We start from the raw sequence: 17015 nt of genomic DNA on the forward strand, positions 1-17015 counted from the left end.
GTGTGGTTAATGGACCCCCCCCCCCTGACTGTGTCTCAAATGGATTGCTTGACCTGTCTGACCCCATGACAGAATAATAAATGAAGCTGATTCCCAACAGGTTCAACATCAAAGTTCAAGGTTAAAGCCAAACAAGAGGATTACCCTGATCCTGATCTTCTCTGATACTCAGCAGGCTGCCGTGTTTTAACCAAGAAACTACATGATTTAGGGTTTCAGACCCTCCATTTACATTTTTATGAGCTTACTTAATTTGTTTTTACATAAAAAAACGGAATATTTTTTAAATAATTCACTGGTTAATGTGTTTATGAGCTTTTAGGGTTCTTCATGAGCTCACGGTTGTGTCAAATTTAACATATTAAGTTTAAAAATGAAAACTTTAAGAAAACCACTTTATGTTAAACATCTAAAATATGTTAATAATGAAACTTTTCAGTTTGTTTAGTTTTTTTTCCATGTCTTAGACATTATAGAAAGAACAGCAGCTGATTCTCTTCATTTTATACCAGAAGTTCTTGCTTTTTAGGGTATTTTAACTTTTAGGCATTTTTTCAGGCCAGTGGGGTGCAGGGGCTTCTGGGATATGTTGTTCTTTATCTCTGCCTCCCACAGATGTTCTGTCAGCTGCTTCTCCATCTCTCATTTCCCTTCTACCATAGATGTGAGCAGAACAGAGGAGATGAGGTGCTCACAGCTGCATCATCAAACCGTTGCTTTGTTGCAGCATACAGCTGCATTCAATTATTTCTGTCAGATCAGCATTAAATCTGTTTGCCATAATTCATATTTTCACTTTAAATTCAGTTTACAATGTGGGATTAATGTGCTAAATCCTCTCATCTTGATTTGTAAAGTACTTTAAGCATAGATGCCACCCAAAAACGGCATTATTTTGATTAAAAAGAATAAAACCAAACTATGTACAAATGTCAATAAAATAAGCAAAACAGAGAAATGAAAAAAGGGTTGAAATAGAAAGACAACCAGCTTATAAAAACAAGTGATGCCCAATCAAAGAGGAGAGGGTGTCCATGTTATCTACAAGAACATTTAGGGTGTTTGTTGTATGTAATGAGCAGGATTTTAAATCCAGTGCAAAGTTTAATGAGAGAAACGTCTGAGCTGTACCTTTTGGATCAGTCCAACGGCAAAATATTAATGAGCAATGAGCAAAGTTAAAAAAGCAGCTCTCAAGCTGTGATGTAATCAATGCAAAATAATGCTGCAGATGATCCAGATGAAGAAAGTGCTGCTCTAAAGACTTGTTTCATAGGAGAAATAAAAGCAAAAATGACTCTGGAGACCAATGCGATGCCCCCCAGAATAGCTACAGTTTAGCTACAGATTCGATAGAGAAAGTTTAGCAGTTTGATAACAGCTTCAACAGTAAGTCAATCTTCATATCTGAATTCACACCTTTTCCGTTGCTGCCCCCAGGCTCTGGAATAAGCTCCCCCCCGAGATGCATCTTATTTCTGACCTGGGCCTCTTTAAATCTAGGCTAAAAACATACTTATTTCAGATGGCTTTTAATACCCAGTAGTATGGTGACACTTTTATATTATCTTATTCAATTTTGCTGTATTTTATTGCGTTTACTGTTATTTTATTGTTTTTTACTTATTCTTTTCTTTATTTATTATCTGCTGTAAAGCACTTTGGTACCAAAATGGATTGTTGTAAAGGGCTGTATAAATAAATTACATTTACATTTACGTATCTGAAAGGAGAAAATTAGGCATTCTGCAAAATATTTGAAAGTGAAAGATTTCTGGGAATGAGGAAGAAGGAGACGAGGAGGCACGAAATCGACTAATGACACGAGCTTGTAGTCCTCCTCTGATCAGGGGATCCTATGGGCTCGGCAATGGGAGGGTGGGAGAGCTTCTTTCAGTCCTTTTCATGCTTATTTTGTAATTCAGAGCAAATTTCAAGCAAACTTGCTTCATGTCATTAAGACAAAGCACCTGATGCCAGGAAAATGAATGAGTAGTGTTGTCAGACATGCAGATTTGGCCTTTATCATGCATGGCTGTAATGAACTGAGAGGTGGTCACTAACTGGAAAGAAGAACTTCAAGCAACAACACCCAAATAAAACCAGTGGCCCTGGTCATAAATAGCAGGCATATGGTGAGTTCTTAAGGAATTCTTGTTTTCTTTAGTCATGTGATGAGCCGTGTGAAAGTAACTATGCCGGAAATACTCAAAAAGCTGTTTCCATCCACTGTTTTTAAAAAAAAGAAAGACAAATATAGCCTATGCTGCCACCTTCTCACAACACTAGAGTCTAATTTATTTGCCTTAAAACCACTTAATGGAAAAGTGCTGGACGTGCATTTTCGGCTAAGTATCATTTCAGTATTTTGCGTCCATAAACATCCACAGGTACACCACAACGGATGATTTCCCAGCAGAAAAATGCATTATATCAAGAATATAAATGTTAATCACTTCAATTGTCAGCACTTTTCATGTTGTGGCTTATCATTGTGTGCACTTCAGACTCATAAATAAGCTGTGTGGAAGATTGATTTGCTCAATTCCTTCAAGCCCCACTTGACAGTTTTATGCACGAAGCTCAGATGTAAAAGAAACCACATCCACGACTCAGCAGATTGACATTGAAGTTTTATGACTTTGCTCACTCAGACAATGAAATCCAGCCAGTAGACTGTTTGAAAAAGAGAGGAAAAACTACCCTCGGGACAACTACTGTCACTCTCTGCTGAGAGTGCAAAAAGTCAGAGGCAAGACACGAAAGCTCCAAAAAGCCTGAGGGCCTCGAGGATATTTGTTCATGCTGGGCACATGCGAGGGAGTCTGATGGCAGAGGCAGAGGGGGGCGCCCGTTACAAGTATGGACACATCTAGTTTCTGGTTACAGTGATGACAAGATCTGCACATAGCGGTCGGTGCAGGGGATCTGACAGCGGTATTCAGAGAGAAACATGTCTGCACACGGAGCATCTGAGCAACAATAAACCCACCGCCATCCTGACAGGTCACCGCCGTGCTGTGCTCTGAGAACCCTAACTTTCAACTATAGTACAGTGGAAAAAGTCCTGAGCCACGCCTTGTTTCTTTTTGTGTTGTAAGGAAAACAGGAAGCAGGTGACGAGATTTACTGAAACAGAGTTTTTACAATTCTAAGGAGCTTTAAAGTGAATATCTGGTCTGAGCTCCTTTATTCTCCAACACAGCCTGAACCCTCTGAGAAGAGCTTTCTGTCATTTCTTTAAGGAGTCTTCAGGAATAGTTCTCCAGGCTTCTTGAAGGACATCCCAAAGCTCTTCTTTGGATGTGGGCTGCCTTTTGTTCCGTTCTCTGTCAGATGATCCCACACTGCTTCAATAATGTTGAGGTCCGGGCTCTGGGGAGGATTCATCCCTCCATAAGACCTGTTGCCACTGATTTTCAGTCCACTTCTTGTGTCATTTGGCACAGCTCAGCCTTTTCTCCCTGTTTCCCTTCCTTAAGAACGGCTTCTTGACAGCCACCCTTCCATGGAGACCATTTCTGATGAGGCTTGGACCAACAGTAGATGGATCAGCTGAAGGTCCAGATGCATCTCTCAGGTCCTGTCAGGTCACAGCTGGATTTTTTCCTCTTTCTTAAGGACATCACTTTCAGATCCTGTTCATCTGCTGTAGATAGTTTTTTAGGCCTGACACTTCTTCTTTTGTCCTCCACTTGTCCAGTTTCCTCAAATGTTTTAAGGACACACTGCACACCATGCTGAGATATGCCAAGTTTTCAGCTAATAGCTCTTTGGGAATCACCTTGTTGCTGCACAGATCCTATTTTCTGTCTGTCAAACTGTGTTATTTTTGCTGTTTTTCATAGATGCAACTAAAGAAATGGGAACAAATGATGTGTCTTTGTGACAAGCTGCTGGTAACAAAGTGCCTAAAGATCCAATTTAAAACTGCTTTTTTGCTAAGTTGTCTGTTCTGTGTCGACACAACACTGGTTCATCCCTTGAGTTTGGAGCCTTTTTCCTGCTTGAATGATTCATAGATCAGAGTTAAGTGGCTTAACAAAGAAAAAATGAGTGAAAAATCAGAAAATGTCCAAAGAAAAACTTTGAAAGACCTTCAGAAAGCTGAAGAACTATTGCTAAAGTCCACTTTAAAAGATTACAGGAAAGTGGCTGCTAGGAAGCAAAATAAAAATAAATGAGACGTTGGTTAAGACTCTTAACTAGAGCAAAGGAAGTGCAGAAAAAATGACTGTAGTTAAGAGCGGTGCAGGTATTTCTGGTATTTCCCTTGTTTTGGACCTGTAACGTCCTCCTGCTGCATCAGGGATAAGTTGTAGTTTTCTTAAGCTTTTCATATGGATGCACAAAATTCCTAAAGGTAAAACTGAACTCACTGATTTATACTTCTTATACTTTGCTTCTGTTCCTTCTTCAATCATTGGAATACGCTCTTTGCCTCACAGCATGAAGATGTTGCTCAAATGACCCAAAAAAACAGCCCCAAATGCTTCCACCCAACAAAAAGTGTCCTTAAAGGATTCCAAATCCCTCTATTACCCATAAATAAAACACACCAGGGTCACACAGTTACAAAGTGTTTCCTCATTATCTCGAACACGACGTAGTTTATTTTGAACGCTTGAATATGTCCCCAACTAATAACGGACAGTAAAAAAAATTTGGTAACTTATAATCACATTTTCCTTGAAATTACGGCAAAAAATAGCAAAAATTATTGATTACTCATCAACTTATGAATTATTTCAAAATATCTGAACATTCACAATCAAAAAATAAACATTTTAGGACATTATGTATAACATTTCAAGATATTTTAAGTATTCACTATCACGATGTGATTAAAGACTAAAGTATAAATTCAAACGATATAATTTTAACGTCAGGTAAGACTTTAATTAATTTTTCATTCTTAAATTGCGTGTAGGGACTGATTTAACTCCTAAAATCTCACCTGTGTTGGTATAAAATTAGACTGAGGCTTTTCTTTAGTGAAAGGGATCTTTTCATGCCTTTAACTGGTGAAAAAGTAACTTATTTAGTATTTGTGAAAGACTGACGAGGCACATTTGTCCTACTTCTCGCTACGCCTTTGCCCTGCTCGTAACCACCTCTCTGCAGGTAGAAAAATCTCTGCTTTAAAGTAACGACAGTAAACACCAGGGAAGATTTGTCTTCAACTGTTCTGCGGACAAAGACGCAGCGCGGGACTCACAGGCTGGGTTTCCATTTGAATTGAGTAGATGCCTAAAAAAAGGTGAAAGGAATTGGTGAAAATCAAGAATGCTTCTTGTAATGCAAAAAAACCCAACTTTATACAGTCACTTGAGGTGGTTTTAGCCTGTTTCAAAGAAGATGAGAGTGAAACAGAAACATCTTACCTGGCAAAATACTTATAATATTTGAGATATCCCCAAAGAGGAAAGTAATTCCAGAACAAGAGCTTTGAGGTTTGTTGCTGGTTAGGACGACTACTTCTTCTACTGAATTATATGGCTTATATATTGCTACCCTGTGATGACACATCGCCATGTTTATTCACCTCAAACAAACTTTGTGGCTTTTCCAAAGATTGTTTCAGATTTGCTTCACTTGTGAATGAAAACCAGGATCAAGGAGAGCTGAGTCTACAGTTTATGAGCCCAGGAGAAACCAAGAAGACACAAATACAAAAGAAGCAGAACAGAAAGAGGCCCGAGACTCACCCGTTTGGACCCGTGCTCACAATAAAATGCCCATCTGCTTGCCAACAGGCCTGCGTGACATGAATTTAAATCCTTGCCAGTTTGCAAATGCCCAAAAGGTTCGTCTGCAGCAACCTGTGGGCTGCTCAAATATGTGCAACGGCACAGATTGAGTGCACATGCGCCTGGATCCACCTCCATCCAGAAGGATAACACCATGATAACAGAGCAGACAAACAGCAGAAGAGTATGCAAACTCTTATAGCATATAACACACTCTATACATGCACAGATGACTCAAAAAGTGCATGTATGAGGCCGGTCTGTGGATAGAGAAAGCATTTACCCTGTCGGTGCTAAATGCTAACCTTACATGCACACTGTGCACACACCAGCCATGAAAAGTTAGCCAAGTTGGCAGGACTGTGCCCTCAGCTTTGCAATACTTCAGCATGGGTTTGTAATCCATTTCTTACACTCACATAGAAATAAATCCTTTAGTAAATCAGTCGGCACACTTCACAAAACCACGGGCTACGATGGATTTGCATTGAGCCCTTTTTTGGCTAACTGCAGCTGTCATTCGGTGGGTTCTGTAGAAATCAAAATTAGTGAGATGCCTTCAGTAGGACAGATTTGGCCCTGGGCTAAGAGAGAAATTCTGATTTATTGACTGCAAGAAAAAACACTTACTCACTTATTCTTTCAGAATATTTCAAGTGCAGAGATTTAGTGCAAGAAGAATCTCATTAAAAAACATGGTATTTGAAATATTACAGGATTTTTCTCCCTTACATAAAAGTAAGACTTTGTTTAAGGTATATTCTGCCCCAGAGACCAATTTGTATCAAACATAGGCACCACAATGCATTACATACACTGGGCATGTGTTTTGAATAAGGCCAGAAGGAGCTGCAGCAGAAGCATAAAGGAAAGGTTGAGGGAAATTGGGGGCACCAAAAAGGAAATTACAAAATTTGATGAAGGAAAAAATCCTCAAAAAAGGGGATGCTGCCAATGCCTCGAACAAGAATCAGTTTTCAGCAGAAAAACAAGCAGCGCCTGAGAGCTTTTTCATCAACATGATATCTCACTGTGAGAGAAAAACTGTCCCAACCTGATACCAGTGGATCCGGACCATAGGAAGTCATAAGTGAGTGTTTACTTGGGGAGACAGATAAGGTTTCAATTGGAAGGGTGTGCTTCTTCTTATTGAAAACGGGGACAAAGGACTGTTTACAGCGAGAGGAATCATTGTGCCAGATATGAGTGGGAATGCCCGTTTTTCATCGCCAAATACCTCGTTATCTTCCGTCTTACTCGCTAATCCCATATATCACGTGCAAATCTCAAACACCTGGCAGTTGAAGGTGATATAAACCATCTGAGCAAGTGCTTGATATTCTTATCTTTCCTGAAACAAAAACCCTTTCTGAAGCCTCAAATCCTCTGTTTTGCTGACTGTTTTTTGCTGATATCGTTGCAGCTGGTCGGCACAGTCCTGGAGGAGCAATAGTTACCTGGTAAATCATGCAGCTCTTGTCTTTAATTAAGGTTTTTGAGCTACAATTGGTTTATTTGGCTGTTATTCGGTCAGTTTAAAAGAAAAGTTAACATTTACTCACATTACCCGCAGCAGCAAATTTAAAGAGCAGGTTAGCAACCTGCTAACATCTTAAATATGTATATATATATATATCCGATAGCACCTTAAAGCACTCAGCTGGACTGCCAGACTAGGAAAAGTTTGATAAAAAAGAAACTACACAAGAGTTTTGATGCTGAGGATGTAAATGTACGAACACATAAAGCCACAGCATTATAATTATGATCCTGACTCAGACACAAAGCAAAAAACAAGGATCAGGAGTGATGTCATACTTTAGTGGTGTGAGGTGAGCCAGTAACCTGAGAAAGTGTGACATTAGTTAACTACAACAGCTGAACAACAACACAATGTGATACTGTCTTATCCAACACCACCAAAGATACGGCTGCACCGTATTTTATGGTCCCAAAGATGATTGAATGTGAATCAAAAGAGAAATTAGCTGTTAATCTGCCACCAAAGGAGGAACCGAATCGACTGGAGTGAACCACCATCAGCCTTCAACCTCCTGAAAGGCTGAAAATCGTACAACCTGAGCAAAGATCATCCTCTGAGAGATGAAATGGCAAAATAAGAGATAAGATAAGATAGAAAATTGGAGTAGAAAACACTATTCTGTGCTGTTTTACTGAATTTATTTGCTTTGTTTCATGGTAAACTCAGCCGCCTTTTTTCTATTTCACCACATCAGGCATCAAATGCTTCAGACTGTTCTATGCATGGTCTGAAGAATTTGTGAGCTGTGCTTGCAGCAGGGGAATCAAATCGATCCAGCATCTATATGCTCACATTGTCACAGTTTAGGTTTTAATCGTCTTGTTTTCAGGTTATGTTCTGGTCATGTTTTTCCCTCTGCCACCTAGTTTCACTCACATCACCTGCTTCATTCCCTCCACAGTATTTAACCTCCTGGTTTCCTTTCATTCACTGCAGAATCCCTTCCTGCCTTGCCACAGAGAGATAAGTCTGTTTATGCCTCATAGTCTTGTTCCTTTGTTTATTCATAGTCATTGCTTATAGTATTTATTCCATAGTCTTGTTTAATATTTATTCACAGTTCACTGTTCTTGCCTTGCTCCCTGTTTTTGTGTATTTTTTTAAAATAAACCCCTTTTGTTGAACATAAAGAGCTGCATCTGGGTCCTACCTCACCACCCATCGTGACACAAATTGACTAAAATGAGCCAAAGTTCCATCTTTTTCCATCTTAAAAAGACGGTAAAGTTTACAATAAAGCTCTTTCTTTTATCAGACGGCTAAACCTGTCAGAAATTGTGACAGCAACTCAGCCCATTAAGGCTACATGTCAACTCACGGTCACCTGAAGCCTTTCCAGACTGTCGCTCTGCTCTAATAAAATCCTGATTTTATAACCTCATCAATCTCCGTTCAAGTAACTTAAAGACAACGTTGCAGCATTGCTTTGTCTCACATACTTCAGTCAATAACTCGATTCCCCTCCCATGCATGTAAATTAGAATAAGAACAGTTAAATAGCCACGTGTAACTCTTACTTCAGCTCAACTCTACTGTGGCTGTAACTGACCGAGCAACTAATCTCAGAGTAAAACCAGCAACGATTTCTCTGGAAAAACAATGCTGTTGTTTTGAAGGAAGATTTAGTTGGATCTCTAATAAATCTGCATGTTTCCATGATGTAAAAAAATCTAATTACTGTGTTATCTGACTGAAACAGAACATTTTAAGATGTACTTTCACTCCTGCATGACATCAGTTGAATTCAAACTGGCTGAGGCGCTCCACAGCTGATTCTGAGGTGATTAGAGAGAATAACAACAAATGATAACACGCATCTCCTTTATATTAACAGTTAAAGCTCACGGCACTTAATGTTTAATGCTTAATGTCTTTAATTCTATTTTGTTATCTATCTATGACCTTTGCAAATCTTTCATGATAACTAACGCTGCAGCAATAGAATTCCCTTCAGGGATTAATGAAGTATTATTGATTAAATGAGTATATAACTGAATTTAATTCAATATAAAATGGTACAGCTTGACTTAACTGTGCATTTAAACACACTGAGTTAGCGTGACAGCTGGGACTTATAATTTATTTTATGTACATGTGACATTATTGTGGTTATTAACTTGTGTTTCCCTGTTCCAGCAGGTATCCTTTGAATGGTGTTATGGTGTTTTTCCCCCCTCTTTTCCCTCTTTTCTGTCTTCTCAAACCTCAGCTGGTCGAGACGGATGGCCACCCTTCCTGGTTCTGGTTCTGCCAGAGGTTTCTTCCTGGTTCTGCCAGAGGTTTCTTCCTGGTTCTGCCAGAGGTTTCTTCCTGAGTCTGGTTCTGCCAGAGGTTTCTTTCTGGTTCTGCCAGAGGTTTCTTCCTGGTTCTGGTTCTGCCAGAGGTTTCTTCCTGATTCTGGTTCTGCCAGAGGTTTCTTCCTGGTTCTGGTTCTGCCACAGGTTTCTTCCTGAGTCTGGTTCTGCCAGAGGTTTCTTCCTGGTTCTGGTTCTGCCAGAGGTTTCTTCCTGAGTCTGGTTCTGCCAGAGGTTTCTTCCTGGTTCTGGTTCTGCCAGAGGTTTCTTCCTGAGTCTGGTTCTGCCAGAGGTTTCTTCCTGGTTCTGGTTCTGGTTCTGCCAGAGGTTTCTTCCTGGTTCTGGTTCTGCCAGAGGTTTCTTCCTGTTAAAGGGAGTCGTTCCTTTCCACAGTCCCTCAGGCTCAGGATGGGAGATTGGACTGAAGACAAGTTCTGGTCCAATCTGTTGGTTTCCTTAGCTCGGATATTATTTTTGAATTGGCTCTATATGAATTAATTGGATTATAATTACAATGAATTGTATTCCAATTGGCTTGAATTGGACTATATTATTTAAGTGCCTTGAGATGACAATTGTTGTAATCTGGCGCTTTATAAATAAAACTGAATTGAATTGAATTATACGGCACAGTCAAAGAGACAAAATGAAGAACCACGACTGACTGCCGGCTCTCCAGCTTCTGATCCTGTTTTTTTCTCCTCCAGGCCCACATTTCTACTAATGATGTCATGCGATATTTGATTAAGTTCATCTCTATATATGATCTACATGCTTTAAAATGTCTTTGGGGCTGCTCTGCTGGTCTCTCCTGCATGTGCTCAAGACTGAAGTACCTCAACAATTGAATGGACTGCCAGGAATTTTTGTTCAAACCTTCAGTGAGCCAAAAGGACGACTCTGTTCAGGCTGCAGGCGAATCAGATTTGTTTCTCAAACCAGCTTTTTAGGAGAGACTGCCTATTGTTATTGTGTGTCCAGACATCACCAACCTATCTGCATGGGTTGCTATGGTAAGAATGCACAGTTAAGCTTTAGTGACTACACACTCTGTAAGTTCTTTTCAGCTTTGCCTGTTCAGAGGCCTCCCCCCAAAAGTGCCAGCAGACAGTTTATTTTGGCATCCGTCCTCAGACTGATGTTATCCACTGTGACCTCCACAGCCTTCTGTTCAGCACTGTTGTCACTCTGGATTTGATGTTATATGTCACCTTACGAGTGATGCAGAAAGACGCTCTGATATCCAATTAGGCCTTTCAGGTTAGATGCACCCGCAGTAATCTAATCAGAATGATAATTCAAAGTTCAACTACAGTTTAAATTTAATGTTTTCTTTCATTTTCCTGATTTTCAAATATGAATCTAGATTAATTCTTTCCTTTAACACCATCAGCAGTCAAAAATATGCATCATATTTGGTGGATTTCTATCAACTTTGGTACAAACATCCACGTTTTCCTCAGAATTAATAGTACAAACTCTTTATTGGGTTAAAATATGAATTTTCCCACAGCTTTGCACTGTAATCAAACATCAGTAAAGAAGGTTAACATTGAACAAAGATGTTGGCATTTGGAGTTTAGCTTTAGCTTTAGAGCCACAAAAATGACTGTCTTTGCTGTTTCAGTTAGCAACATTAAGCATGTATTTCCGCCATAATTTGCAGCCTATCCAACATCTTTTTCACTGGGTACAGAGTTTATAGAGGCTGAAAAAGTTCACATCCACTGTTCTGTGTACAGCAGGGCTGCTACTTTTTCCAAAAATCAAGTTTGAGCGAATTTATCATTTGAAAATAGATTCCTAGCTGCTTACATAACTTCTCCCATGAGCCTGAAGCAGTGAGCTGTGACCCTCACATAAACATCTAACGATGTCCAAATGCCAAACGTCTTTTCCTTTACTATCGTCTTAATGATTTCCTGTGTGGGGTCGCACGGCTGTGCAGTATGTGATAAGGAGTGTGACTTGGAATTATATATCTGTGTTTCTTAGACTTGTCTTGAATAGCACCAATGGATCACTCATCTATGCACATAAATCTTGCTATCTTGTTGTAAGTGACATCTTTTTACGACCCTGCTGTAGCTGACTGTGCTCAACGGCAGGCAGTCAGACAACATGGATCACCTCACGTTGCCTTGCTTATATGTGGCTCCACTGCCGCCTCATTTGGATGGTAAGCTAGCAAGTAAGCACTCTGACTTGTTGTAGAGTAAGACGGCTGCTTTCCACGAGGCTGATTTGTCTTGGTTCGTACAAAGTAACATTCAAACACCGCTTGTTAGATTATTTGGTGTTGAGACTGTCCTCTTAAGGCATCTTTGGCGATTGTTCCATCTTAGCAAACATAACATTAGCCTTTTTTAATGAGAGGTTACCAGGGTATGCATCGGGTCAAGCTCAAACTTGAGCGCCCTCTGCTGGATCTACAAGGCAAACCACTTCAGGATGGTGCATGGGTCAGTGCAGCCCATGATGTGAAGGATGTTCAAACCTTGAAGAAAAACAGCTCCAGTAGCAGGTTGGCATCTAACATCTTCACACTTAAGTCCATTTGTTCACAGCGCTATCCGTTCTTTGTTGTGGATTTTGGCTGAATTCTCATCGTCTTTCTCTTTGTATCAAACCATTTTCAGCGGAATGCGCTTTTTTTGTTTGTTTGTTAAGATCCTTAAGACTGAGCTTTGAATCATTAAAGCAGAGAAAAGGCTCCTAACTCAAGGGATGAACCAGAGTTGTGTCGACAAATAACAGACAACTTAGCAAAGAAGCCATTTTAAATTGGATCTTTAGGCACTTTGTTACCAGCAGCCTGTCACAAAGACACATCATTTGTTCCCATTTCTTTAGTTGCATCTATGAAAAACAGCAAAGAAAACACAGTTTGACAGACAGAATTAATTCCACCAAAGGGAGACTTTCTCTTCCTCAGGAAAAAAACTGCTCCTGAACTGAAGTTTTTTTCTTTTTTGTTCATTTTATTAGGTACTTTACCATAAAATATGCTTGTATAATGTCTGCTTAAAGAGGAATTAGTGGTTTCCTTGCACTCTGTCATTTTTATATTCTTCATATTTTGCTTCCAAGCAGCCAGACTTCTTGTAATCTCTTCTTTTAAAGTTTATCTTTGGACATTGGCTGCTTTTTCACTCATTTTCAGTCCAGTCCTTGTACCTGAACTTTTTTCTCAGAGTATTATTTTTTTCTTTGTTAAGCCACTTAACTCTGACCTATGAATCATTCAAGCAGGAAAAAGGCTCCAAACTCAAGGGATGAACCAGTGTTGTGTCGACACATAACAGACAACTTAACAAAGAACCAGTCTGAAATAGGACCTATGTGTCACAAAAACATAATTTTCCCCATTTCTTTAGTTGCATCTATGAAAAACAGCAAAGAAAACACAGTTTGACAGACAGAAAATAGGATTTCTGCAGCAACAAGGTGATTCCCAAAGAGCTATTAGCTGAAAACTTGGCATATCTCAGCATGGTGTGCAGTGTGTCCTTAAAACATTTGAGGAAACTGGACAAGTGGAGGACAAAAGAAGAAGTGTCAGGCCTAAAAAACTATCTACAGCAGATGAACAGGATCTGAAAGTGATGTCCTTAAGAAAGAGGAAGAAATCCAGCTGTGACCTGACAGGACCTGAGAGATGCATCTGGACCTTCAGCTGATCCATCTACTGTTGGCCCAAGCCTCATCAGAAATGGTCTCCATGGAAGGGTGGCTGTCAAGAAGCCATTCTTAAGGAAGGGAAACAGGGAGAAAAGGCTGAGCTGTGCCAAATGACACAAGAAGTGGACTGAAAATCAGTGGCAACAGGTCTTATGTAATCAGACTTTTGCTCAGTATTGCAACTGAACAAAACATCTGAAAGTAAAACTCGGCGACATTTAAAGTTCAAGCACCAGAATCGTCCAGTCGAATGGATCCAGTCCTGACAGGAATCATTCAGTCACCTGAACCCTGAATCTGCCGTATAGGTTTGGAGCTTCGCTCCTCCTCTCACCTTATTAGCGAAGCATTCACAATGAGTCTGAGCGCTCTCCCTGCTGATTAACAAAAGCATCAGATTCTCTGTGCATGTGTCTTTTAACTGCATCCCCCCCTGTTGTGTTTCATTGGCCACTCACAACCCGGCGCAGCTGTGACCTAGATCTACTCGATGGGAACTCAGGCGGGCTCTGATGTCACCTTTGCTCTCATGGTCCTCCAGCCAATCACATCGCCCAAAGACATGGACATGATGGGACAAAACAAGCAGGGAAAACCTGGGGAATCGGGTTTTATTGACAACAGCAAAACCCAAACAGTCAGCTGTTACTCCCCCTTTACTGCAGAAAGAAAACAGACACTGAGTATCCCACTGCCCTGAATGCCACAGACTATCAGGCCTGTTGAGGCCTGTGCAATCACTCAACAACGGGTGAAAAAAGTGACAAAACCACAGCTTCGACAGACAAAACTTCTGATGATGTCGCGTTAGAAAAGATTGATTCACAGCACTGCAATGGTCTGCTCTGACTGTGGGAATAAAAGTGAGGAAACGTGTTGCAAAGAGGTGGAAAACACAGTGAAGACGCTGATGAACCCAAACAGTGGAAGCACATCAGCCCAACACATCGTTCTGTTAGGATCAGGCCGCGCTATAAATTTGACAGCGAAGGTGTGCCAGAGGAGCTCAGTGATTTTCAGCTGTTTTGACTTGTACGCATCTACAAGCTGTGACGAGTCCAAACAAAGTGGGCTTTCTCTTGTTTTATTTGAACACCATTTGGAGTCGAGAAAAAGTTAAATAATCCACTTATTTAGAGATAAGTAAAAGGCAAAGATTCAGAGGAGCTTTTTCCAGCTTTCTTGTGGCCTCTGAATTTGATCTTGAGACACCTTTATGGGGTCCTGACCTCCAGTTAGGATCAAACGAGGTGCCAGCCGACCTTAAGGCCGGCTTCACTCCCTTCTCTCCTTACTGTGTTTAAAGCTGTGCTTGACAGAGATTCACAAGTGGTCAACATTTTGTCTTCTTAAATCTATCCAGAGAACTTCTTTTAAAAGGAAAACCTGAAGACCGTACAGTTAAATATTTCTGACAGCTGCTCTTCAAGTTGGTGTATGAGGGTCTTAAGACTGATGATGTGCCATTTAAGACATGGAGAAGGGGATTTTTCCTCAAACTCAGGGCTCACAGTGCTTTGGCTTTCCATCACGGTCCCAACACATTCCTTATCAGGACTTTGTTGTTTGTTTCTAAGTAAATACTTGATTTATTCCTCTCTTGGTCTAATATTTCTTCAGATCTTAATGCATTTGCTGTGATAATACTGTTACGGTTGGTGCATCTGAGCTCCAACACCAAAGGACACCTTGTGCACAGTTCAGCTGCAGTCTTACTGTTTTATCCAAATCTCTCCGGATCAAAAGGACATCTTCCCATCCCATGAATTCTCCACATCTCTCTGATAAACTGTTTCAACTTGTTGTTCCAGATGAAAAAAACTACCAACCTGTTGTCCTGAACTAGTCCCGGCATGCTCTCCCCGCTCAGATTAAGACCTTCAGTAATCATTCCATCACTGCATTACTGTTCAGATGCTTGTTGCCCTGACTGACAGATGCTCCAACCTTGTGATATTTGCAGTTTTTCCTCTGTAAAATGTATCAGGACCTGTTGTTTTGCAGCTTTGCTCCACACTGCACGTGCATGCAAATGGCTGATTGGCTCCAGGAATCTTAAACAATTCCCTTCACAAACTGATATCCTAAAATAGAGAAAGTCTTCTGTAATGTAAAGACTTTTCCGAGGAGCAGCTACATTTTTCTGTGTTGTTAATTACGCAAGCGGCCGAGATGCTATTAAATATTTCCCTGTGTGCCTTTAAACAGGACATTCCTGTGAAGGAGCTGTGTAAATAGAGGTTGGATGCTTGCTCCAGGGAGTTGCAACAACACAGAAGATGGGATGTAAGCAGAACATAATCACTGCCAGAATCAAGCAAAAGCAAATATCTCAATGAAGAAAATCACAATGATGATGAGTACAGCGTACGACCCAGGAACGGACCAGCCATGAGCAACCAAAACGCGTGACAGTGACATGAAGCGCTCTCGTGGCACTGACGCCTTCATGACGGGTTCACGGACCCCTCTCTTTTATGGAGTTGTTGACAAAACGCTTTTAAGACCCGTTATTACAGCTTCCTGCCCTGCAGACAGAAAAACACCGCAACCTTCGTTTTTTTTCACCCTTTCCTCCCCAGAGATCAGACCTGGCTGCAAAACCAAAACACTTTGCTGTCACCCCGCGTGCTTGCAGGGCGCGAGACGTCAAGGTCAGGACTGCTGCTGCTGTTGCTGCTGAGCGGGCAAAAATAGCGATGATAGTAATTTCTTCAACGTACAAGCAGCTCTCGGGTTAATTACAGTGACAGGTCAAGTGCTGTGCGTGTAAAATAACCATTTTCTTAATTACAACATTAGTGCCATTTGGTCCTGATGATTCTGTGGAAAGAGCGTGCGCGTGCGTGGTGCGTGTAACTGCAGAGATGTGGAGACATACCTGAACTTCACTCTGTTATTTCATAGGCTACAACTTGACTATTTCGGAGCAAAGTCTGCTCCAGGTTTTGCGCGAAAAAACAACGGCCCTCTCTTGCGCACGAGCGCTTGTGCGCGTTCTTAGGGTGGGAAGAAAATGAAGAAAGTCTAAGAGTGAATATTCCCTCAGCAATGAAAAGAATGAATACATTTAAAGACGTGCAGCAGTTTTAAAGCCAACGCAAACTCACTCCGTTTGCGCAGAAACATACGCAAGTTTCCAAACTTCTGCATCAAATTTAAGGCGGAAAAAAAAAATCGTCCTTAAACTCACCGGCGTCACTTTGTACCTGCTGGATCCGCGCACTGGAACACAGAGCATGCTCGGGAAACATTGCAGCGCAAAGAGGCAGCAGCACAAGACCAGAGAAGTCCGCATCCTCACCGCCGACCGGAGCCGTGATGGTGCTCAAGCAAGATTTGGCGCAGCCGTGTGCGGTGTGCAGTGCCGGGAGTCACACGGCTGCAGGAGCAGGGGCGACTTCTCTTTAAATAGACTCTGATTTCTTTGTTCCCCTCAGTTTTTTTCCTCCTCATACACTTTTTCTTTTTTACAGCCCCGGGCTGATAATACCACCCGCTACCATGTGACTGTTAACCCCTTCACCGCCATGCCGTCAGCTGAAAGCAGAAGCCGGTGGCTTTGGCTTTTTCACGCACCTGATACTTTCTCCCTTTTGAAACCCAAACAGGCAGCATAAAGTTTGGGCAGGAAATCTAATAAATGTAAAGAACTTCTCACATCAAACACAAACTGTGTGGCACAGCGTGTGCGCCACGCTTTAGCACTGAAATATCACAGGATTATTATAAGAGTATTACAGGAAC

At 41.0% G+C, this 17015-nt stretch overlaps 1 protein-coding gene across 1 annotated transcript in view; it reads right to left on the bottom strand.

Moving 5' to 3' along the window:
- The window catches only part of LOC140308983 (stromelysin-3-like), a 59337-nt gene extending 42594 nt beyond the window's left edge, over nucleotides 1-16743 (bottom strand). The window contains exon 1 of the mRNA XM_072386828.1: nucleotides 16462-16743. Coding sequence (XP_072242929.1) covers nucleotides 16462-16566 — 105 coding nt within the window. The 5' untranslated portion in view covers nucleotides 16567-16743. The remainder of the gene's footprint in view (nucleotides 1-16461) is intronic.
- Nucleotides 16744-17015: the final 272 nt, after the last annotated feature.

Source organism: Leuresthes tenuis, unplaced genomic scaffold (assembly GCF_036924035.1).
Source record: "Leuresthes tenuis unplaced genomic scaffold, fLeuTen1.0.hap1 SCAF_6, whole genome shotgun sequence".
NCBI lineage: Eukaryota > Metazoa > Chordata > Actinopteri > Atheriniformes > Atherinopsidae > Leuresthes > Leuresthes tenuis.